Genomic DNA, 27,306 nt, shown 5'->3' with positions numbered 1-27,306 from the left:
GCATTTTCATTATGATGTGTCAAACATGAGGATTACTAAAAACAACAAATTGTTGATAATAAAAACTGCTTTGTCCAGCATGTCTCCTTTCTCAGCCAGAGATGCTTAATTATTCATGCTTTTTAATTCATTTTAGGAGGCCTAGCCAACTAACCAGTTTATAAGAAGTGACAGAAAGACTGAGTCAGATTAAATTATCCTCTTCATGTGATTTGCTGCCTCGAGAACCCCTCCCCCCTCCAGGTTCCCCTCCCACTGCACTTCCTTCATCTCTTCTGCTTCTGTCTCCGAACCACATGCAAATTAATTTGGCACTTGACGTTTGAAGCATGAGATGAAGAAAAATTCCCCAAGTGCAAAATCAAATAGATAAGAAGCAAAATACCTCACTTTGCTGAACATGTGTGTTTTGACTTGCTCCATCTGTCATGTCTCTTTATAGTTATGCAGTCAAGGACAGTTGGTTTTCAAGACACCAAATTGTCACTATCAAATATGCATCGACGGATTTCTAAACATCCATCAATGGGATCGGTGTGCTCGGCAAAAACAGAGGAGACTGACACTTGTGGTTTACAATAGAGCACCATTGAGCTACAACAGAGCTATATTGACCGCCCATTTCTTCAGCGGTCCTGGTTCTGGAAGAATATTTCCCATTAATTTTCTCATATCAAGAGTTCTAAGCCATGAACCACACAAACCAGCTCCGAGATGAATCACAACAGTACAAAATTTTATTTGAAGCAAAAAAAAAAAAAAAAAAAAAAAAAAGAAAAATGAGACTGTGTACTTAATGTCTTTTATGAGGGAATAAGCTATGCATCCCATACAGCATTGCAGATGATGTAATCAAATAATAAAACAATGGTATTCTATTAAAATCTTGACTTACAAAAATTTATTGGAAGTGTAAAAACAATATGTTTTAGGTTCATGCACAATACTGAAATATATACAAATATTTAAGCAGTTTGAAAGTGTAGGGAGACTGAATTTATTACGCAATCCCCAATGTTTTATGGGATTGGACAGTCTCTGCTGACTTTGTGACTTACGCAGGAGCATAGACTTTAAACAACTCTTTACAGCAGGGCTTTTTAACTTTGGCAAAATTGGCAACATTTAAATATTCTTTGGGACATGTGGGCCAAGTCAGAATCTTTTATCAACATCAGTTACTAGCAGTAGATAACAGTTGTACAATAAAAGATACTATTGTTCACTACATAAAACACCAGCTATCTTTTTTTTTTCTTCTTCTTTTTATTTTTTTTTCTTCTTTTCTTTTTTTTTTTTTCATAAGAAACATTTTCACCTATCAATTATGCTTTTAGCCATCAGGTTTATAAAGCATGAGGACCCACAGAACTCTTAACTCCTACATCTATAACTCCATATAAAGTAGGTATCATCAAGTAAATTAGCTAATTTACTTTTCTTCGGCTTGGAGCATGACGAATATATTGTAAAGGCACCAAACTGATTTAAACCACATAACTGAAAACTTCGACATCCGTTCTACACAGCAGTCTGGGAAAAAAAGGCTATCATATTGTGTACTGCCCATATTTGATTCACAAATTACTAATATGTGCAGTATGTAATCTAATTTTCATATTTTTTTTAGGTCGTGATAATTAACTTGCAACCTCAACCGGGCCACTTAAAATTTTAAACGGGCTGTATTTGGCCGAGGGACAGCAGTTGAGCCTGGTTTATGCCTTTATTGTTCAATTTCTGAAAATGTGGTAAAAATTAATGTTATTTTTTTTTTTTTTTTATTTTTTATTCCATTCCAGATGTGTTTGACTTGCTTTCTTCTGCAGAACACAAATTATGTTTTTTAGAAGAATATTTCAGCTCTGTAAGTCCATACAATGCAAGTGAATGGGTACAAAAATGTTGACACTCCAAAAAGCACAAAAAAGCATCATAAAAGTAATCCATACAATTTCAGTGTTTTAATCCATATGTTCAGAAGTGATATAATAGGTTTGGGTGAGAAACAGATTCATATTTAAGTCCTTTTTTGCTAGAAATTCTCCTCCCTGCCCAGTAGTGGGTGATGTGCATGAAGAATGTGAATCACCAAAAACACAAGAAGAATATGAAAGTGATCTGTTTCTCACCCACACCTATCAAAGCTTCTGACGATATTAATTTAACCACTGGAGTCTTATGGATTACGTTTATGCTGATTTATGTGATTTTTGGAGCTTCAAATTTTTGGCACCCATTCACTTGCATTGTATGGACCAAAAGTGCTGAGAAATTCTTTAAAACATCTTTGTTTGTGTTCTGCAGAAAAAAGAAAGTCATACACAACTGGGATGGCATGAGGGTGAGTAAATGATGAGAGAATTTTCATTTTTGGATGAACTATCCCTTTAAATAACAGATGGATATTCAAATTGAGCAGAGTGAAGAAGTAAGTTTTAGGTTAATAACATTAGCAGTCAATTTTATATTCTGATAGCAGAAAAAAAAAAAAAAAAAAGTAACACCATTCTTTTAAAATAATCACAGTTATCTATTCAAAGTTATAGTTGGTCACCGATCAATGTTTTTATATAAAACCTGACAAACAAACAAAGTTATATCCTTTGATCATCTCCCAGCTGAAAATCAATCATGGGATGTTAATATATTTCTGGATACCAAACTGAAACTAAAACTCCCACTCTATAGCTTAGATGTTGTTTATAGTACTCGCAAGTTTAAGTTTTTCATTGACGTATTGCTCATGCAGAAGCAGAGACATATTGCTCTGTAATGAAATGATGTAGTCACTCAGAGATCTGTAGATGGTGAGAAAACTTGCAAGGCTTTTAGAAGATGGAGCAAAGCAGTGTAAACAGTAGTTTAGATATTGCCTTCCACAGTCTCAAGGGGTGGTCATGATATCTTGTTTTTCATGTTACCCTCAGGCATTAAAGCATTTAGTACCATGCCAATGAGAAAAATAAATAACTAAATAAATGTAAACTACTTTAATTATTCATCATATGAAAGGGATTCTGGTCTTAAGTAAATAAAATCACATTGCAATGTGATGTAGCACAGTTCGCACAAACTACATTTATGATACGTTGGGTGCTTTTTTTTAAGCTTTACTGTGAGTCATTTTTAACTGCCATTGTACACAACTTTCATTTTGGCTGAACTATTTCTTTAAAAACAAAACTATGTTTTTAAAAAATAACGTCCATTTTCTTTGATCATATCTTTATACAGGAAAATATGTGTTCCATCAGAGTAACCGCTGACATCAATAAACTGTTCTGTGTTGCAAGCTGTGAAAAAAAAAAGGCAATAGTCATCTGTTATACTACACCACACCACCACGGAATATTGGTCAGCGGCGACAGGACACTTTAAAGTAAAAAAAAAAAAGGCTGACTTTGATGCCCTGATAGGGCACAGCAACAAGATTAATTGAGAGTAAACTGTGTTGAAACTCATAAATCTAACATTGCAGGCCATATTCTGCTGGGAACATTCACAATGTGCTGCAACCTAGTGTCTTTTTTCATGAGCAGCCATCTTACTAATTACTCGACATGCCAGTTTTAGCTCTGTGGTCATGACTGAATGCTTGTCCTTGGTAATTTAGTAAGCTGAATATGCTTTAAAAATTCCCCTGTGAGTGTTATCAAGCTGACAGAAAATGGATAGCCCCCCCCACCAAAAAAAAAGATTGTTCCTCTTCAAGTACCTCAGCAAAGCCTCACCCCCGGTGTGCAGCTGAGCTCTGATGTTTGCATTGTGACGAGAACTACAAAAGACTCCCCGATGGATTCAAGCTGTGGTCGATTTGAGCAGGGGGTCAAGCAAATGTGGTATGTCTGGGTGACCTTAATCACAAATAGGTACAGGCAGACTCCGGTTTCAATTGTGGGTTATTTCAGGTCACTGCCTCAAAGCCAAAGGAGGGCACTGTCATTATCTCCAGCAGGAGAAGCCAATCATCTACACAATGAAATGAGCTCTGTTCTCACAATGCACTCAAGTGCTGTCCATCTCCCTGGACTGGACACATGTATTCTCTGTACGTGCTAATCTATGAAGTGAATTAACCATAAGGAATGTGTCCTGGTCTGCTTGCCACTGCCTCTGAACTAAGCAGATTTACAGCCCATCAAACAGCATTGGTACATTGAACCAACATCAAAAGCAGTATCTGGAAAATATGTGTCATATCAGTCATTATTGTTCATAATGGCTAGCCATTCTGTTTGTACATGTTATTGACATTATGTGCGCAATAATTTAGTATGTTATGTAGATCAGTGGTCTTCAGCTGGTTTTTGAAACAAGACCCATTTTACAATTGACATCAATGGTGACCCATAGGAATGTTATAAAATATCGATATGTTTATTATTGTATGGTTATTTTCTCAATACGTTTTTGAGGCATCAATATCTTTATTTAAATTAGAAGCCTAAATTGTGTGCTTTCCAATTCACTGTCATTTGGCCTTACGTTTAATGTAGTCTGCCGTATTAGCTTTGGGAGAACACAAGGGGGGGATATATCATTTACTGTACTTAATACTGAAGGATGGGAGTGGTGCAGGTGGCAGTCCAAAGTTGTGACTGTAGTCACCATACACACAAAAGTAATGAAGGTTTCTGTATTTCTTCAAGAATTAACAGTGACAATGATGAGTTTGCAGGTTAGTGAATGAAACTGGTGTAACTGCGCAAACTACACAATTAGAAATGGCGACTTTATTATGCAATTTCTCTGTTTGTAGCCTTGAATAGGTTTCAATTAAGCTGTCAAATCACAAAAAGACATCCTTGTTACTGAAAATGCATTGTGTAAGCTGTATGAAACATGCATATACACAATATATCAACTGATCTGGCATGAGAGATCCCTAAGAACCATGTTCTGGTTAGGACTTAATGACCCTGTGAGGAAGCTGGTTGAAATTGTGATCATTGGTCTCTTCAGGATTTTATACCCCTGAGCTTATGCCTCCTGCAGCTCCGCCCCCTGAGCCTTCGCTTCCTGCGGCTCCACCCCCTGAGCCTCTGCCTCGACAGAGGCCCTTCTGCAACTAGCTCTGGTGGTTCTGGAAACCCCCTCGACAGAGGCCCTTCTCACCCTCTCTTCCCTTCACAAACCGTGAAACATATTGGCAACTGCCTAATTTGTCTAGCTTTACCAAGATGACAGATGAAATTGTGTCAAAATACCACAGAGTTTGATTGGATGCAAAGCCTTTGACGTCAACACGAAAAGATATGGGAAGAGTTTTCACCTCCTTTTCAGGAGTTGATACACTTATTATTTTGCTATCCAAACTATGCATTATTATGGTTACTTGCATTTTGCATTGCTTTTTTTCCTGCTATCAGCAAACCTTTTTTGGGTCACAACCCACCAGTTGAGAAACACTGATGTAGATTATATGCTCCTTAAACTGTATTATTTGTATGAGTTGAAAGGTAAAAAAAAAAAGGGACTATATACACAGTTGAAAATAGAACACATTTCAGCATTACATAGGGAAATAATCAGGCTGAGCTTCTGTAAACTCATTGTGGTCTTGATTTAGAACTACTGGGCTCTAAATCAAGTTAGACAGATTTGCCAGTCCGCAGGCACTCTACCCTATCTTTTTTAATTAGTACAGATTGACTCTCGACTCTCTCATCAGAATAGGACACATGTGCCAAAGAAGGACTATGATTGATGCCACATCCCTCATTGATTATGATATAATTCAGCACGATTGCTTTGTGTCACCAATGTTGCTTTACACCTGAGGTCCTTGCCATGCAAACAAATAGAAAACATGTGATGCAAATACTGTACGCTTGAAGCTTGACAGCACTTTAGTCATACTTCAAAAGTGTGACTGCAGCAAAACGACGATGTGCTCTGGTGAAAGCTGAGGTGAATACATTTCACCTTTAAAAAGATCTAACTAGCCTAAAAAAAATAAAATAAAAAAAAAGATGAGTAACTGTGAAATCTGAAAAGATCTCATGTAATTTAACTGATGAGAAGATTCTATTACTCTATTCTAAAACCTAGTGAGCTGCCTATGGATGCAACATTTCAAGGCATCATAGGCATGCTCCTGATGTGAAGGTTGTTCCAAAAGGTAGATAATATTGGAACAGCATAATTAAGGTAAATCACTGGATCCCTTAGATTCTGAGGAAGCATTGCATATATCATTGCAGAGATGGCAATACCATAAAAATGTATGGTGGGGAGGTGAGAGAAAGGTTGATTAAAAATGAACATATTTATCATACAATACTGAAAAATATTGATAAATTAGTGTAATTAAAAATTTTACAATAATTGTGAGTGCTTTGTACTGTATGTTACTATTTATTAGAGTATTGTTTTACTGTGTAAGGAACATACAAATGTCAGTCTCTACTGAAATGAATTGCAAGTCAAGAAACCCATGCTGCGGGTTATTTGTGTGGTGCCAATATACTGTGTTCCAAATCAGCCACTTATGAGGTTCAGTTGAGGTCAGGATGCTGCCTAAGAGGCCATTCACACAGAATGCGTTTTTTTCATGGTTCCGCACCGCTTTTTATTTTTTATAATTCTTCTTTCTAAACATGCGCTAGATGGACCTTTTTGAACGATGCATGCATTTCGCTGTTTCTGCAGGAGAACCCAAAAATTTTAAACATCGTGTCAAGTTTGAAAGAACTTTAACTTTTAAAAATGCCTCTCGAGACACATGCATTCTGTTTTATTTGTGGCGCTGCATCTAGCTTTTTTTATAGTACAAAAACATGTTCAGTGTGCACGGTCCATTAGAAAGCAGCTGCCTATGAAGACAGTAGGCAGCGAGGCTCCTCACTAGGTTTCGACAAAGAGCTTATCTCTCTGCATTTTCTAAGGTAGACTTCACAGGCTCAGTTAATTAATCAGTGTTGATTTCTAGTCTGTCTAACCCTGTTTGAGAATTCAAAACAGTTGTAACAAATTTCACATCGATGCATGAGCTCAGCTGTTCATTTTAAGGGACAGTGGCTCACAGTTTTAGGGGGAGGAATAACATTATCTGTCCATGTGCTTGGCTTCTGCTTATTGAGATTTATCATGTACACCACCCATGGAACTCCAAAGGCAGCATCCCATGCAGGCAGATTGCAGAACAGCCGAATCCACATTTGCATTCAAACCTCCTAAAATATGGCAGGATTTTACATCTGCCAATGTATATCTGCCGATAAAACAAATACATTATTTGTAAAAATGCAACATTTGAAACAACAGTGACCACCTGAGATGTTTACTTCTTTATTCTTTAAAAATGTAAATTCTCTCATTATTTACCATGATATCCCAGGTGTGTATGAATTTCTTTCTTCACCAGAAAACATTTGAAGAAAAACAGAAAAACATCTTAGCTCAGTAGGTCCTTAAAATGCAAGTGAATGGAGATTTCTCTTTTGAAGCTCCAAAAATCACAGACAGTCAGCATAAACGTCAACTATACAACTCCAGCTGTTAAACGAATGTCTTCTAAAGTGATACGATCACTTCTGGTGTGAAAAAAAATATAAAAACTGTGTCTTTAAGTCAACGTCTCCCAACCTGACTTTAGCTGATTTTCTGCTTACCCACTTAGTCAAGATTACTTTTTTTTTTTTTCTTTTTTTATCCCCTTTTCTCCCAATTTGGAATGCCCAATTCCCACTACTTAGTAGGTCCTCGTGGTGGCGCGGTTACTCACCTCAATCCGGGTGGCGGAGGACAAGTCTCAGTTGCCTCCGCTTCTGAGACCGTTAATCTGCGCATCTTATCACATGGCTCGCTGTGCATGACACAGCGGAGACGCTCATGTTACTCTCCGTGATCCACGCACAACTTACCACGCACCCCATTGAGAGCGAGAACCACTAATCGCGACCACGAGGAGGTTACCTCATGTGACTCTTCCTCCCTAGCAACCGGGCCAATTTGGAGTCACTCAGCACGCCCTGGATTCGAACTCGTGACTCCAGGGGTGGTAGTCAGCGTCAATACTTGCTGAGCTACCTAGGCCCCCATTTAAGCACTTTTTAACTGTAAACCATCGCTTCCGTTAGGCTTCAGGAGAGGGTGGAGCGGTCTCTCGTGTGACGTAGTCGCGTTGCCATGATACAGACATAATTTCACGTTCTCCACTCGGTTGAGACCAGAGCACATGAGCGGAGCGAGAGCAGAGCGTTGAGCGGAGATAATTTCACCTGAGCGGAGAGAGCGGAATTTTCAAAAAGGCGCCTCTTGCTCAGGCCGCTCAGTGCCAGTGGTAGTGCAGCAAAAGGTGAGCTAGTAGGCTACACTACTATTCGATAATAAATTAATAGATAAGTAATGTATCTTGTTGTTTTGCCATCATGTCAGTGCAGCTTCCAGCTAGATGCGAGCCCGGTTCTGCAGGGTTGCGAATGTTAGAGCACCCTCAATTGAATATGTAAACATAATAATACTGTATATTGGCAAAGCATTTTTCCTTGAATCCCGGCGAACACACAAAAAATCCCTGTATCAAAACTAATAAATATGTATGATCTTGCAGATCAGTGTGTCCTAATTTGCAGGTGGAGCATTCTGCTTTCATGCCTCTATTGTACAATTTAGCATTTGATTTATAAAGATTTCTGCTCTCACATAGAGAATTTCATAGCGGAATTATCTCACTTAATCGACCGCCTGTTGCTTTCGATATCTGCTTCAGGATTAAGTGGCTCATAACTGCTGGTCAGTTTCCCAAAGCCAAATCCACACCTTAACGAGAAGTGAAACATAAAAAAAATTATTCTAGATTAGTGTTAGCAGACAACGTCTTCCAACATCGCTTGCTGCATTCATGCGCAGAGAAAAAAACCTATAAATGATTGTACATTAGGAAAAAAATATATTTCTTAAACGAAGGCAGTGTAATTTGTGAATTAAATAATTTTTATTTGTTTTTGGATCATTAAACATGATTTCATCAAATATATATATTGGAAAAAAATCTCTCTTTATGCAGGGCAAATATTTTTTCTTTGTTAAATCCATGGTTAAACCTTGCTGTACATATAAAGAGTGCATGCACAAGACATGATCGTTTGATGCATATAAAGTCCAGATTAATTTTATAATGCTTTAAAAATATCAAAGAAAAACAAAGGGGGCACATGGTATCTACTAATATAATAATTATTATATAAATAACCACAGTCCTTTAGATTGCATTTGATTCATACATATAAAATTGTAGGGAATATTAATAAAGCAACAACACTGAAAAAGAGAAAAACATTCACTGCTCTTTTCTGGATAACTTATACGCCCTTTAAAACTGAACACAAAATTAGGATGAGAAATTGCTCATTTTAATTTACAGACCCAAAGTCTGATAGCATTAAATCAGAAACATATTAATGTATCAAATCTACAGTATAATCATTCCGTGGAGACAACACAACTGAAAAACAATTATGAATTTCACTTTTACCTGCAATATTTTTCCTGGTATCAGTCCATGTTTTCATTATTGCCATAAACGACTCGAACAATAAACGGGTCGGTTGTACAACTCGGGTCCAGTTTAAACTGAAAAGCGCAAATTTGCACTTATGCGAGTTTCCGTGCCAACGCACATATGTTTTATCACTTGTAGAGGCGTGTTTGATTACTTTTTACCTTTAATAAAGATAATTTAGAACTGAAATTTTATAAGCCATTATTTGAAGATGTTCAATGACGTATGTGCTAACAGAGAAATATCTGACTGATTACAAATGATAATGAAGGTCTGGTAGACCCGATTATCAGCAGTTGTAAACCAGTCCAAAATAAACAGCGAGATTTTATATACAAAAACACAAAAATACAATCACATAATTTCAGATGTGTACATTACTAATCATTGGATAATTTAATAAACGTCGGCCTATAGTCTATATTTCACCCAGAGGGGCACCTCAGCCCATGTGGGCAAAGGGGCAGTTGCTTGGGCCACTGTAGCTACCCCCTGTGTACCTGTTTGGAACCAAGTATACCACAGAGAAATTTAATGTCGGAGCGGGATTTGAGTGAACGCTTTTTTACCGGTGAGCGTGAGCGGTACTTAAGCAGAGCGTCTGCTTGGGCCGTGAGCGGCTGAGCGGAGCACACATGCATGGAGCAGGTTATTGAGAGGAGTGTCACGCCGCTTCGCTCACATGCTCTGGTTGAGACATCCAGGATAAGTACACAAATGCACCATTGTGAGTACAGAAACAGATAAATACAGATCTAAACCAAAACCAACCAAGACACTATACAGTGTTCCTCTTTCTCACTTGTACACAGCGCTGCTCTTCCAGCTATGACTCACGTGCGTCAGTTCTTGCGTGTTTCAAATGCCAATGTGATTACATCACAAGTGTATACCACTGCAGAACGGAAGCATGATTCAGAGTTAAAAAAAAAGTACTTAAATATTGAACACCAAAAGCGATCGTGTTGCTTTAGAAGACATCAATTTAACTGCTGCTGTCATATGGACAGGGTTGGGAGGGTTACTTTTGAAATGTATTCCACTACAGATTACAGAATACAAGCTGTAAAATGTAATTCGTAACATATTCCGTTAGATTACTCAAGGTCAGTAATGTATTCTAAATACTTTGGATTACTTCTTCAGCAGTGGTAGATTTTTTCACTTGTTTTGACTATAAAAACTCTGCCAGTACAGTAAGACAAAATACACATGTTAAAAATACATTCTATAAAAAACCTAAATATCTTATGCAGTGTTGTTTCTAAAACAAGATCAATCTAATTGATCTTGTTTTAAGGATTTGTAGATAACAATAAAACAATTATTATCAAGAATACGATTTTTGCCCTAATATCAAAGATCTTACTAGAAAAAAAGAAATTATGATCCAACATGAATTTTCTTGATAAAAAAATATGATCGTGCCTGGTAACGTGCATGTAAAATGGCTAGAAATAGCATTTTAGCTTAGCATAAAGCTGACAATTTACACAATGTTTATTTCTATTTCTTCTGCTCCAAACTTAATTTAAACTTACTTCTCTGTCTGCTCATATGAATGTAACACATCATAAGAAAATGTTTCACCGCTGTTCAAATGCACTTTGGATCGCATCATTTATATGTATAAATGTTTTCCATCTGAAAGGAATAAATATTAAAGGAAACAAATGACAATATAATGCAAAGTAATCTCTTCAGTAATCAAAATACTTTTTGAATGTAACTGTATTCTGATTACCAATTATTTAAATTGTAAATGTAGAGGAATACAGTTACTTATATTTTGTATTTTAAATACGTAATCCCGTTACATGTATTCCGTTACTCCCCAAACCTACGTATGGATGACGCTTATGCTGACTGTCTGTGATTTTTGGAGCTTCAAAAGAGAAATCTCCATTCACTTGCATTTTAAGGACCTACTGAGCTAAGATATTTTTCTATTTTCCTTCAAATGTGTTCTGGTGAAGAAAGAAAGTCATACACACCTGGGATGTCATGAGGGTGAGTAAATAATGAGAGAATTTTCATTTTTGGGTGTATTATCCCTTTAATGCACTATGAACTATCATGAACTAACAATAAACAATTGTATTTTCAATGTAATTGTATATTAACAAAGATTAATAAATACTGTGAATAAAATATATTGTTCACTGTTAGTTCATGATATCTAATGCATTTCCTATTGTTAACAAATATAACCTTATTATGAAGTGCTAGCATTAAAATCTTACAAAACTTTGAAATGTGTGCTTTTGATGCACTGCTTGTATTTGCAGCACAAACATCACTTTTAAGAAGTGCTTGGTCAGAAAAACATTTGTTTTATTAAGGCATTGAAACTCTAAACTTTCATAAATGTGTTCTTTAAAGGAGTGTAAGACTGCACCACAGCAAGTCATTTATCTTTTAGTGCCTCTTTGTTCTATTTATTTAGAAAATATATAAAAATTTTCAAACACCCACCAAGTGTGACAAAAGCCACTAGCATTTAGATGGAGAGAAGCAAAGAGTTTGGAAAGGTATTAAACAATAGCTTTCAAAGTGCTTACTAGGCAAGAGGAAAGCATCTGAAGGCATGCCGGGTCTACAGGGCAGCTCTCTGGGGCTGACAATCTGTAGGAACTGTATGCTTCCTGCTCGTACTCTCATTCCCCTGAACAGCATGCCAACCTCTCTTACATTTGACTGCCTGCAGCCAAATGTATTATAATGAACGCATAATGGCACAGACACTATCTTGTAATGAAATCTTCTCTGGTCTATTTTGCAATGTAATACCAAGCTGACATTTTGTTGACATTACAGATCAGTATTTTGTAGTCACAGCGCACAACTCCAAAGTAATACAAAGTTTAGATGTCATAAATAGGTAATGACCCATGCTATGACAAAGCAAACATAAAAATGGTGAGTTTTCCATCCTGATATTGACATCTGCTGATGATCTATTCCAGCGAGTTAACTCTGGAATAATGTCACTACAAGCTTGCATAATTGTGCTTAAAATTCTAATTTCTTTGACTCCTAGAAATTCAACAGTCTGTCCATTCTCATTTTCCTTGCTCTGAAAGAGTCTGGCCACCTGCTGCACAGACTGTGGAGAAGATACGTATTACATGGGAGCACTGGTCATTCAGTCTGTCCCCTGATCACACATTTTAGTTCAAATTAGCAAACTGAATTAGACTCAATTTTGCATCATTTGACCACACTATACAATGTTGATCTATTCTATTCTGTTTTTGTTTCTTTTTTTTCCCCTTCTTTTTTCTAGCACTAGTTCACCTTTAAAAGTGTATGGTATGTTCTCCTAGCTACATGACGTGAAAACATCAACCACTCTTCTTGCACCGAGCTCTAATTAGACAATGCTATGGACTAATTAAGAAATATGTCCCGGTTGCACTGGCTATTCATCCCCTGATGAAGGAGTCTGCATGGCAGAGGGTGAGGTGGTTAAAGGAATATTCTGTGTTCAATACAAGTTGAGCTCAATCAACAGAATATGTGGCATGTTAATTACAGCAAAAAATGTATGTTGACGCATCCCTTTTCTTTATAAAAGCAAAAGTCGTAGTTTCAGCGACTCGAGGCACTTAAAATGGAAGTGAATGAGGCCAATTTTTGGAGGATTTTAAGGCAGAAATGTGAACCGTATCATTTTATAAAAGCACTTGCATTATTTCTTCTCTTAAAACTTATGTATTACGTACTTGAGCTGTAAAATGGTTTAAATTGTCACTTTTGCAGGATTATAGGGTTTACATGTTACATCGTCATGGCGAATAAGTTGTAAAATTGGAAATAATTTTACACAGAAAAGGTTTGTAAACGATTTTATCACACTGAAATCATGTTTATACACATACTGATTAAGTCTTGTTTCTATACTTTTGAAGCAGTAAGTATTTTAACGTTTACGGATTGCCCCTATTCACTTCCGTTGCAAGTGCATCACTGTAACCCCCATTTTTGCTTTTTTATTTTTAAGAAAAGGAGGGACAAGTCAATTTTATTTTATTTGAAATTTTGTGTTAATTAGCATTATGCCACAAAAGCTGTCAATTGAGCTTAACTTGCATTGAAACAGGAATATTCCTTTAAAAAGCTGGGATACATAAACTAGTGGCTATATGTATTAGAGTGCACAGAATTCCGAAATAGCTACTCTTTAGCACTAATTAAAAAAGTAGATATGAGAATAAGTAGATTAAATAGAACAAAATATAATAGAATTTGAGTGGTGAAAATTCAGTAAACACGAAATATTTCAGTATTCCTTTTATTTATTTTGTATGTCATATGTTATTACAAACATTCTATTCTGTTCCTAAGAAGCTATTCAGACTAGGCTTAGAACCAATGACTGTCTTTTCAGTGCAACAAACTTAAGCTTTATTGAAGGACGGCTCTGTTGTGGGGCTATTATAAAGTCAACAAAGTAACAACAGAGCTGAGCAAAGCGCTTGTCCATTGTGTGGTCAAACAATGTTCAGAGCAGGGTTCAAAAGCCTGCCCTAATTGGGTCTGACTCTAGAGACATCTACTCCATGACAGCTATGTAGTGTCAACTCCATGGCAGACAACAGCCGAGAGTGTCTGAAGCTTAGTGATTAGCACCCTGCCCAGTTAATTTTAGCAAGGTTTGGAACAGGACTAATCAGGAATTAAGAGTCAGAATCCACCCTAAACCGCCTTCTTTACGCCATCACGGGGGATACTTTCAGGATGGAAAAAAAGGCAATTGTCTGCTGTTTCCGATTATCCTCAGGAAAGCCTATAATCTGGCTGAAAGTACTTAAGGAGTCAAGCAGAAAAATAACAACACTGATTATCATCCACTGTTCTTTTTTCTTTTTTTCTATACATGGGTGAGGAAGTTTGGTGGTTCCAACCCCCTCTCCCTACCATCTGCTTTAGCAAATGTTAAGGCTGGGTAAATACCCCTGAGTCCTCTGTCCAAACCAGATTACCAGCTAATCTAAGATGGGGCCGGGCTCTTATCGTCTTCCAATCTCTTTTGTGAACGTAAATCAAGAAATCTGAGCTGGATTACCTGGATTACAGTGGTTCTGAACTGTGTCTTTAAGTCAACGCCTCCCAACCTGACTTTAGCTGATTTTCTGCTTACCCACTTAGTCAAGATTTCATGCGAATGTCCTCCAACACTCAACTGGTCATCCATTCCACGAAACACCCTTTCCTAGACACAGTAAGCCCCAAAGATGGAGGAACAGTTTTCTTGATTAGGCAAAGGGTCTTTTTTTTTTTTTTTTACATGATTGACGAAACTTGAATGGCTTTGTTCTCATCACGTAAAAGCTTTAAAATGCAATATATGACCCGAGGTTTGCATGTAATGACAGTACATGCCAAAAGTACTTTGTAAAGCAGCACAAACATTAAATCAATTGGCCAGACAATGGTAGTGAATGACTGTTGTGCTTTGCATTATACAGTACAATGCTGCAGGAGCGGTGAAAGTGGTAACCTTAATTATAGTATGTTAACATATATTAAAGAGTCCAATAATGTCATGCCATTTACAAATAAATACTGCAATGTGAATGTTGTGCAAGGTAGTGCACTGACGTGGCATACAAAAGTTACCTTGCTAGGATGACTGCAGACAGAATGAAAAAAAAGCTCTTGAAATTGAATTTTTATCCCTTGTTTTAGAAGAACATATTTCTAAGACGGCATCCTCGAGAAGATTAGTGTATAACAACGTTCTTAAATTGAATACTGAAAGCATTTAATCAGACAGCAGTGTATTTATTTGGAAGCTTTATGCATGTTTTATTTAATTTTTTTCCTGTGCATAATAAGCCTATACAACCTGGCAATCCTAAACAAACATGAGTGACAATCATGTTTTAAAGCTATTCCTAATCTCCCGAAGTCAACAAACAACTATAGGGCTTTAAAGATTTTTGAACGTTTGTCACATTGAATTTAGGATGATCTCTGCTGCATCAATATTTGGATGTTATTGTATATAAGAGACACAATTTCAAGTAATTATTAACGTGATGAGATGTTCTAATCAAACAAGGCACATTACTCTTAATTCTATATGGAAAGAAATGTCTACATGCATAGAAAGTAATGATTCATATCCTTAATCAATATCATTAAATGAATGTTCCAGGTTCAATAGAAGTTAAGCTCAATTGACAGCATTTGTAGTAAAATGTTGATTACCACAAAAAATATTTTTGACACAGACCTCATTTACTAAATAAAAGCAAAAAAAATATGTTTCAGTAGGGCTCTTATAATGGAAGTGAATTGGGCCAGTCTGGAACCATTAAAATACACACTATATCCAAATATAGCCATAACTTGTGAACATTATATGTGACAACATAATTTTAGTCATATTGTTTTTTTGTTTTTTTTTTTTTTAATAAGGGACGTGTCAAAATTATTTTATGTTAATCAACAGTATGACACAAATGCTATAGATTGAGTTTAACTTGTATTGAACCAGTAACTTCAGTTAAATCTCATCTAGCTCAGGGCAATTGTATGTAAATCTATGCTGACTAAAATAGTCATTACTATGTAACTTATGAATATTTATACTGTTGTACTTTCAACCAATAGGCATGTTTTTAAAAAGCCATGCAGACAACCAGTGTTTTTTTAACCCTGCGAACTGGTTTGGTATTTGAACACACAAAAGGTACACTGCAACTGCAAAAGGATGATTGATTTATTCAGTTTGGCAGAGATTTGGCAGCAGGAGTGTGAAGCACAGCCTTGAGTGCAAATAACAGTGAAAGATCATTTTCATATTTCCTCCACTGCTGCACAGAAAATGCATAAATAGCACTACATAGAGATAATAAGCAAACCCTTTGGGGCTTGGACACAATATTTTCAGTCTTCAGTTACTAGAAATTCCCCCGTGTATGTGATCATTTATAACGACGGCCCGACTATCCTGTACCCTCAAATTCCCGGCCCCATTCTGCCCCTCTGTGTGATGTAATACTTAGGACACAGGATATGATCGATATGAATTATAAATACGATCTCAAGACATATGTTTTGTTGCACTTTCTCAGCAATCTGATCCCAGTCTGTCCTCCTCAAGATACATTTTGTCATTCTAAAGTCCACATGATTTATTAATTCATGAGCTCTCTTATGGCACAGTATACTCTCATAGTCAGCACCTGCTGGAGAGATACTTTCATGGGCATTCAGAGTGAAGTAGTGCATTTCCTTTCTGGTTTCACTTTCATAGTGATGTACCTTGCAGTGCAGCTAGTTTATAAACACCAAGTTTCCTTAAACTGAACAAAATTAAATGCAACTTTGTATTTATTTTTAGCAATAATTTATGTATTTATGCATTTATTCTTTCCCATTCTATACAGAGTAGCAAGAAAACCAAAATTAAGCTAAACTTTTGAGGTGAAGCAAAGGCAAAGACTTTTTTGGGTAACACTTCACAATTAGGTTTTAGGCCTGTATGTTAACATTAGTTTATGCATTCGGTATCATAAACTAGCAATATCCATAGTCATAACTATATGGCTTTCTTCCTTGGAACAAAAAATGAGACGTAAACAATATTTTCAGTCTCAGTCACCATTTACTTTCATTGCATCCTTTTACATACACTAAAAGTGAATGGTGAGAGAGACTGAACATTCTTCCTACCATCTCTTTGTTGTGTTACATGGAAGAAGGACAATCATACTGCTTTAGAACAACATAAGTTAAATGACAGAATTTTCATTTTTGAGTGAACTATCCATTTAATGTTAATTTATAATTACAGTATTGTTCAATGTTCGTGTTAATTTGTAATGCATTAACATATGTTATAGGTGAATGCATCTTTAAAAAATAGTATATGTAATATATGCTGTATGTAGTATATGTAACATTAACCACAATCAATAAATGCTGAAGAAGTATTGTTCATTGTTGGTTCCTGCTAACTTTTGCATTAACTTATTTTAATGTATAAACATATTGTAGTGTTGACTTTTTCGTAATGTTATTATGCGAGGATTGTTATGAAGGTAAAGTGCAATCAAAGGGCTCAAGTGGTAACTGAATACAACCATGTGCTCCTGCATTAACATGTTCAAGGTTGTTCTGAGCAAATGGGTCAATCCCTGATGCACCTCCATTATTGAGGCTGTTACTTTACAGACTCCTTTAATCAGCCCCCTTATTGAAAATTGCTTTAATAGATTATGAGAAAATGTGCAGGGATATGTTCGCTTTGTTTGCACCACATGGAGCCATTTAATCCACACCATGAAGCTAACATTTGCACTCGATTCAATGGGAATTCTTATGGGAAATTCTTAAAAGCTTTCTAATAAATAATACTGCACATTTAAGATCAATGCTACAAATGAAGCAGTGCCAACACAAAACTCCTGTCAGCTGTCATAGTACATTTGAAGATTAACAATGGTTAAATTACATATCTTTAAGAAACACAATTTACCAGAACTCCAGATGGAGACCAATCTGTTAGAACATTTTTGCCATTTATTTAAATCCAAAGACCTAATAGACATTATAACATGGCTCTCTGGAATGCTTGATTCAGATTGGTCATTATTGGCATTCTGTGATCAACATTTTTTTATAATGAGTGCTAAATTGTATAACTGATTTCCTACATAGCTGTTCTAGTTCCATGTCTCTTTCTTTTTGCATAATAACATTTAAACTTTCTACGGTAACTCAGATAACCGCTCTGTACAACTGTGGTGAGAAGAATAGCTCTATTGTACACATTCGATAAGTAGTTTTCTTAAATGCTTGTTTAAGCTTGAATGAGGAAAAGTTGTGTATGAAAGGGCAAATGTATTTTAGTGATGGCCATCTCATTCAGAAACAGTACTTATTGTGAAGTTTGCATACCAACACAGTCACGAATGTACATAGGGGTTTAGCATGTTGAGAGTTTACATTGAGCTATTAATAGCAGGCTGACATTTGCATACTCTTAAAAAAAAATAAAAAAATTAAAAAAAGATACAAGCTCATCATAGTACATGTGCACCAGTTTCCTCTAATCACCAAGGACATATTTCCCTCATGGGAAATGATTAGCTCTCCAGGCTTGCAATATATAGTAACTTTGATAAGCAATTAAATTGTTTTCATTGCCTCTAAATTCTCCTTTCTTTCATGTGAACCTATGGAACAGCTGGTTTGAAACCACCTACACTGGAACAATGGCTGGCTCTTGGGCCTACTCACAAATGCACATTGAGAAAATATACATGTAGGTGTGTGATCAAAGAGCCTTAAAAATTGTAACTGCTCAGTCTTACAAGAAGGTATATTTCAAAAAATGTATACATTTAAGTGTAGTTGTATAACTGGACAACAGTAAATAAATGTAGCTGTATAATTAATTTACTTCCATAGACAACAGTGTACTTATGAGTTTAAAGAAACATTGTGGTCCATCTTCCATTTTTATGTTTAGATGGGTTTTAATTACAAATTTTTAGCTTTATGATGTACAGTAAAATACATTTGTTTAAGGGATTGTTCCCCTAAAAAAAAAGAAAGAAAAAAAGAAATCCTCCCAAAAAAGGACCAACAGTACATATTGTTGTGTCTCTATTCCTAAAAATTAGACCATAAAATCAAAATGAATGGTGACTCAGGATCTCATTCTGTCTAACATCCCTTTAAGGTTCTGTGGAAGAAAGAAAGTCATACAGGTTTGGAACAATCTGAGGATGAGTAAATGGAAAACAGAATTTTTATTTTTATTTTTATTTTTTTATAATGATCTCTTTAAACAGGAAATTTAATTCAGTGATTAATTTATTGAGATTATTATAAAAATATGGACACAAAATTGTTAGATTAATAAACGACTCATGGAAATGTGCAGTACAATGCAAAATACTTTAATAAACTTCAAAAGCTCAAACACACATAAAACAGTTATATACAGGTTACTTCACACGTTGGCAAATCAAAAGTTGAATACAAAGGTAATGTAAGGTGCTTCAAAATTTAGGATAGTGATGTGTCCATCTCCCTTACATTAAAAGGTCTTTCCATGTCTCTTTTTTTCTCTCTCCCTCTTTCTTTTTCTAGCGCAAAATTCAGGCATGTCTAATCATTCTGAGTCATTCTGTGTTTCGAACTCCAGAGTAATATATATATATATATATAATATATTTGACACCATTAAGACATCTGATACCTCCGCAAGAATAAGAGGTTAAACATTTGGGCCCAAAGACACTTCTACAAGTCACTCCATTGGCTAAAAGGAGAAAATTGATGAACAAAAGTGCTATCCACTGAAGCAATTTTTAGTGCTGTATTACAATGTAATATCCATTCAGGGCATAAATGCCTGACTGTTTTACAAAAGACAGCTTTAACTGTGGGATACTTATCAAGCCTTAAAGTGCTCACATTTGGTGAATCGTTGTTTTACTGTAAATGTATTGCTGTTGTTAACAAAAAAGTCTGAATAGTCCACTTATTTGTTATCTGTCTTAGATTTTTATTTATTTCCTCTTGGTTGTATGAATACATATCATGTCAGTTTCAGGAAATACAAACACCCAGGTGATGTAACTAAAACCTACCATCTCATATGACAGATTGTCGGAGGCTTTCTATTCAAAATCATTTAAATACATCTCACAGGTTATATTGGCTCTGCTTTTTTAAGGCTGACTACAACAGACAACATATAAAATGTCAGAACCAGTGTCCTTTCTACTGCGTACGAGGCAATTCTTTGATTATGAACCAGGAGCTCTGTCCCCTGTGATTGAAGCTAAGCAAAGCATTAGAGCTCTATTAGAATCTTCTGCATCCCGAATTCGGAGGCAATCAGTGACACAGCTAAAGTCTACCGTGAGGGTTTGGTACATCCTATGGAGGGCCATGCATTTCAATGTTAGCCACATGTTGAAGACGAAGAGTCATTGGGCAAAAACAACTGTGGCAATCAATGATGAGGTGTACACTGTATCACGGCCAGAGCGGTCAAAGTAAGGCCATGTGCAGCGTGAACTGCAGCAATAACAAATGTCTATTAGACACTGCATCTGTTCAAGCACCGAATGACCAAATTAAACAGAAACAGCAGGTAAACAAAAGATAAGAAAATAAACAACCACCAGGCACATCAAAGTTTCACCAAATTTTGTTGAATGTGTCAATCAAGAAATCAAATCAATAAATAGACACAGACAACAAGGACTGTGCAGCATATACATAACTACATATCTATACAAACATCCTATACAGAGGTCTTTGCCATATTCATATTCTGTTTGGATAAGCAGATTGGAAAAATGCTACTGAGGTGTCTCTTGTGCCCTATTCAGTGAAACCAGTGAATGACGACAAAAAGTGTTTAGCAAAGCATTTCAAACCTCCTATGAATCACAAGCAGAGTTTTGGACGAGCTTTGAACAGGCAACGAGATGAGTTGTCTCAGTTAAATTAGTCTGCCAATACTCTCTATGTCTCGTTTGAGGCTGGAGAATCTGTACAGTTTGCGTTTTCACCTCTTCAGTCAGTTCAGCCTTCCTCTCCCTCCCTCCCTCACTTTAGGAAATGGCAGCTAGAGATTGATTTTTATCCTGTGGGAGTGAGCTGTACCTGTGCCACAGAGTGTGCCATAGAGTGGTGGTTTCAGTGCCGTCTCCTGTAATATAGAGAGACAGACAGATATAGGGAGATTGTAGTTACAATATCATCTAGGTAGCTAAGCTGCATTATGTACTAAGTAAGATGATAATGAAGTCATCTCTCTCTGGACATATACATTGTCATGCATACATGGAGAGAGAGAAATAGCATTCTTCAAGGAACAAATTAGAGGAGGTAGGGGTTTTTTTATGATTATTTTGATTTGATTACTTTTCGGATTTACCTTGAAGAATGCTGGGTGTTATTATCAACTGGTAAAAGTGACTAGTCAGAGTGCATGCAGGTACACCAAATTGCATTTTTGCTTAAAATATGCTGTTACATCCACCACAGTACAGCAACACTCATTCATTGGTGACAACAAGAAGCTATGTCACTAATACAGGATTTCTTTTTATTTCTTTTTATTATTATTATTATTATTATTATTATTATTATTTCATTTTTTAGATAGCAGGACACAGTGGTTTGATATTAGCATTTGAATAAGCATATCAGCATAACTGTGATACATTTCATGCTTATGAAAGTTCCAAAGTGACTTGTGGCATATGCAATGGTAAAAGTAAATTAAACATATTACACTTATTATTCTGAGTACCCTCATTAACACTGGTGATGTAAAAACTGAGATATCAAAGTAGTAAGCAAATCAAATATGGCTCTACCTCTGGGCAAAACTATTAATGGGGAAATATGAAGTCATTTATGAAGGAGAAGTGACTATCAGTGGCAGAATCAGATGGCTAAAAAGGCATGAGATCATATTTAACAAAGCGTGTGGATTTTAAATGAACATGCAGAATATATCTAGTTTCAAAAAGACTAAGGGATCAGTTAGAAATCTAGGCACATCTGCACCATACCTCGCAAGATTCAAAATTGAAGTGGACTTAGAAATACTGAAACTCTGGTGGGTGAGAGCACATACTGTGGACTCAATGACATCCTCTCCATTATTTTATGTTTTTGAAATGCTGAATGTACCATGAAGCCTGATGCAAAGAAAATGTGTTTGAATGTGAGGCCCTGCAAGTCTGTGAGGGAGGGCATTTTCATACCAATGCTTTGTTCGACATGTTCGACATGGATTTGCAAGTAACATAAAGGTATACAAATACACCCTTGCCCTGAATATAGATGCCCATATAGCTTTTGATTTTACTATCTTTCTTGCATATTCATAGCCTTGCAAAGGATCAGTCAAGTATGGTGGTATTTACTTGATCTGCCACAGCTAAAGTGTGTATTGTGTATTGTGTATATAATTATACTTATAATTAATTATAATTAATTAATTATAAAAATTATAATTATTGAGACAGAAGCCCCTCCTCCCAACACCAATCATCGAGGGGGACTGACCTCTAAAATCAAAGTCTGAGAACATGGAGAGCAAGAGACATAAAGAAGGAGAGATATTGAGTGAAAGGGATGGGAAAGTGGTTCTTGTGGTGCACGGAATCCAGAATGGACCTTTAATGGCATTATGAGCCATATGGCCCATAAATATTTTGTATTTTGACAAGCTTTTCTGTGATGCTGACATCATTCTCAGCATTCCATTGCCCTTCATCAGCTTGTGTTTCCTGGGAGAAATGCATCTTTTAATGGTCCTACAAATGTTCTTTCTCGTTTATCCATCATGGCAAATACAGACATGATGTTTTTCAGCAGAGATGAGGATGAAGTTAAGTTATGCTGACAGTTGTGTCACTGGCTTTATAGCTGATATCAGATTTCAGAGTCGATGCACCAAATATGGGGTAAATGGACAAGGGACATGAGCTGTTGTGCAAAATTCAGTACTTCAGTATCCAGTGTCTGTTGTCAGTTAATTGCCCTGAGCTTGTTTTCAAGTCCTGGTTCATAATGACTAAGCAAGAATAATCATTAAAGCTAATGGCTAATATGTTATCAAACATAAACATTGCCCAAAGTATGGAACGCTTAGTTTTGAGTAAGGTGCAGTAAACAGTGCACTTTACTTAGGAGTTCTCAGCCAGAAACATCAATAACATAAGTACACTTTAAAAGTATTATGTTCCCCAACTCTTGCAAATTATTAAATAAAATGCCTGTTTCATCAGACTCTCGCCTACCATGCAGTCATTTTATGACTGAAAATGTTGACGATATCGAGACTACATCAAATTTACATATCAGGGAAATTTGAACAAATGCGATGCTTGAAAATAGACCACAATTGAAATTTTACAACTCAGTCAGTCAGATATTTGTAGCACAACCTCTGTATGTGACCTGTAAAGCTGGCACTTGCATGTCAGTAACAAAAAAAGTCAGAAAATACAATGAACAAGAACACAGGTGAGAGGAGAAACAAGCCCTGCATCTCTATTCACATATCATCCATACTAAATAATAGGGATGTGCACAAAGCCGAATACCTTATTCGGAAAGGCACGAATAATGACTTCAAAACGAATAATGGATTCATCTGAATAATATATTTTAAAAAAAAATATTAGTTTGACTGATAATCCAAGAAACACAAGCATAAAGCTACATTGAAAAATGAACATTATAAATTACAACGAATTTATGAATCTGTGCAGCCAATATTTCGAAAGTATAAACTTTATGAATGAAAATGCAGGGTGTGATTTCAGATCGGATGGCCGCGGTCTTGACTCCATTTGCGGTCTCTATAAACTGTGCGTGTTTGGAGCTTGTCAAGTGTAATATTAACTAAGATCATGTACACTTTTCACTTCTTGAAATGTCTATGTTAATGTATCACACGATTCACACTTGATTCTGATGTATTTATTTATAGCCTAAACCTAAGCGCAATGTTAAATTCCTCACCTGAAGTGATAATTTTACATTGGAGCTCGTCTAGCCTTCTCTTAAAGTTGACCACATTTATATTCACATCAGCGATTAAGGTAATTATCTGGTTAAGACTTTATTCTGAAAAAAGTTAAAATGCTCCATAAAGGTTTAAATGCTCCATACAGTATTAATCTATTCATAATTTTCCTGCTTGTTGCTGTGTCTAGTTTCGAAGGCTGTGTGCTAGCTAGGATACGTCCTTTGAAGGCAGCGGTATACCGAGTGTCCTCCTTTAAACAAGCCTCTTTTAAACGAGACGGCCTTCGTAGGACAAACGGAAACAGAACTCATCATGGTTGCTACGACAGCACACCACTCAGCATGAGCGCTTTGAGTGAGAAGGGAACAAAGTCATTTTGGAAGGGAATGTATGAGGTAAATTTTAGGAGAGTTATACTGATGTAGAGAGAAAAGACAATAGATTTTACAGGTGTACTTTTAGTCTATAAAACTTTATTTATATTACTATAATTATACATTGTGACGAGGAGGAGGGCGTGGCCGTGCCGTGAAGGTCCACGACCGGCGCTGAATCAGCTGATCAGCGGGAGAGCGAGATAAAGGGGAGCCGGAGGCACCAGTCTGGGAGAGAGAGGGATGCACGTGGCCACGTTGTGTGTATGTGTCCTTATGTTTTATGTTGGTTTAAGTTTATGTTTACCATTAAACTTTATGTTGACTGTTCAGCCGGTTTCCCGCCTCCTCCTTGCCCATCCTTATACTGTTACATACATATTATATACTCTGCACCTTTCTACTGAGGTACTTCAACTTGGCAATTAACATTAATTGCGTTTGAACACCATATTTTCAGGCAAATTGGCGTCATTTTGTTTTTATTTATTTTTTGACAAATGATGTTCATTTCCATTGAATCAAAGAATTGTGGGTTGTGAGTGCCCACGACGGACACACTTCATGCATCCTCTGAATTCCCATGAAAGAAGTTTGCATGCGAAGCCTGCATTCAGAGTGTCTTACTCACTTTTCTGAAAGGAGACTCGATGACGTATGCGGCCGACAAATGCGACCTCCAGAGGACGCAGCCTTCGAAACGAGACACAGCTATGTAAAACAAGAAACTGAAACTTGCTCTGTCTTTTTTCTTCTTGTTCTTCTTTAAACTGTGCTAAATTTGAGAATGTTAAGTGTTCTTGAGTTATGAAAAAGCACTGTATAAATTTAACATTATTATTGTTATTATTCACTAAATAATGGTGTCCTATCGTAAAATGTCCTGATATACTTACAAGACTTTCACCTGTTTGTAGGCTATTATCTTTTATATATAATACATGATATTTATTTTAATGCTTGAATTTGTATTTATTATTCACTGCAAAATGTGTGCTTGACATTTCACATTTTGTTCCACACCACCTGCCTCCAGAATAATGTTGTTATACATTAAATTCTGTTTTAAGCAGATATTAATATAAGAAATACCAGGAGAGACCAAAGTTATCAACATATTCCACAGTTAATGTGGCCAACAAATTCAGCTTCATCTGGTAAGAAAAAATAATAATTATGAAATTATAATTCAATTAAAGAATAATTGTATAATAATAATAATAATAATAATAATAATAATAATAATAATAATAATATTATTATTATTATTATTATTAGGCAATTATCATGAAAAGGCATACACAAGGCATACTTTATTCATAGAAACTATAAACGTAAGAGTAACATTTAAAAATGGGCGTTTCATTTAGTTTTAATGCACTTACGGTTTAAGCCACTTCCACACCCGGTTCTATCCGAATACAGAGACAGATACAGATAATATTGTCATATGCACAAATACAAATACTGATACAGATAATGGCTTCTCTGCACACTCCTACTAAATTTATGTGAAAAGCACAAAACGTCAGCCCAAGAAGAGTTTGTCATAAAAGTTTTATCTTTAAAGTAGGCTATACCTGGGCACAGCAGGAGGACTTAAAAGTGTGAAGTGTAGTAGTATAATTTTTTTCTTTTTTTTAAATTATTATTATTATTATTTTGTTTTATCTTTTTATGCTGTTGTATTATATTTTATGGCCATTATTAAACATATCAATGTTGCTATTCACTAAATGTATATATGTTTTTTTTTGTTGTTTTTTTTAATAATATTATAACATACATTTATGAATTAATTTACAATATGGTCACCCTGCATACACAATCTGATCCAAACTTGTGCTCAAAGAAAGAGTCAATTTCAGTTTGAAAATGATAGTTTTCAATATCCCATATGTATATATATAAATGTGTGTGTGTGTGTGTGTGTGTGTGTGTGGGCAGGTTTAAGTGGTTTAAGAGGACAAAGGTTACAAACTGGTAATTACAAGGGTATTATGCTATAAATGTGGTTTATGAGGACATCTCTACTGTCCCCATAATTTAAATTGCTTAAAAAAAACATACTAAATGATGTTTTATTGAAAATGTAAAAATGCAGAAAGTTTTTTGTGAGGGTTAGGTTTAGGGGTAGGGTTAGGGGATAGAATCTATAGTTTGTACAGTATAAAAATCATTATGTCTATGGAGATTCCTCATAATGATTGCTGCACCAACATGTGTGTGTGTGTGTGTGTGTGTGTGTGTATAATTCATTATTTCTACAAAACACTGTGACACAGGATATTAGTTGGATACATATTTTTTGCTTAGACTACTAACACAATAATTTTTTTATTTTTTATTTTTTGTATGTCTCAGCAAATGAAGAGAGAGATATTATGTTCAGGGCAATTAGACTCTGTACATTATTATGCACTGAATGGTCTAATATCTAAGACCAATTAAAAAAAAAAAAAAAAAAGCATACTTAACTATAGCATTGAATAGTAAGAATGTTATGGAGTGTAAAAAGAGTGTTTCACTAGGCATCCACCAAACTGAATGAGATTATTGGACTGTTTTGCTATGTCGTTACAACAAACATTTCGACAAGAAGCTGATGCAATGTTTCAAAATGTTCAACAAATATTTCAAAACATAAAGAACCTGAACTGATAAAAATCCAGAAAGACAACTTGGCAGGGCAAATTACAAACGTACCCTGAATTATGTGTCTTTCCATAATCTCACTATGTAAGAAGGCTTATGTATAATGCACCATGGCAGAGTGTTGGTTTTAACTGCATTCTAAAATAAAGGCCTCATGGTGGAAAAGGAACATCAGCTATGTGTGGGTGTCACCTTAAATTACCATGCACACAATGTATCTGAGTGGATATACTGTAATT

At 35.9% G+C, this 27,306-nt stretch overlaps 1 protein-coding gene across 7 annotated transcripts in view; it reads right to left on the bottom strand.

Moving 5' to 3' along the window:
* The window catches only part of LOC127418377 (protocadherin-11 X-linked-like), a 279,153-nt gene that overhangs the window by 230,447 nt on the left and 21,400 nt on the right, over window positions 1–27,306 (bottom strand). The window contains exon 4 of one of the 7 annotated variants that reach the window (XM_051659007.1): window positions 21,152–21,197. The exons of 4 other annotated variants lie outside the window; for them this stretch is intronic. In XM_051659007.1, coding sequence (XP_051514967.1) covers window positions 21,152–21,197 — 46 coding nt within the window. Of the gene's footprint in view, window positions 1–19,052; window positions 19,212–19,417; window positions 21,198–27,306 lie in introns of those variants that run through there. 2 more of the 7 variants (XM_051659008.1, XM_051659006.1) reach the window with 2 other exon arrangements.

Source organism: Myxocyprinus asiaticus, chromosome 27, assembly GCF_019703515.2.
Source record: "Myxocyprinus asiaticus isolate MX2 ecotype Aquarium Trade chromosome 27, UBuf_Myxa_2, whole genome shotgun sequence".
NCBI classification, from domain to species: Eukaryota; Metazoa; Chordata; class Actinopteri; order Cypriniformes; family Catostomidae; genus Myxocyprinus; species Myxocyprinus asiaticus.
Note: the sequence above shows the minus strand (reverse complement) of the source record. Positions and strands in the feature narration are given on the sequence as shown.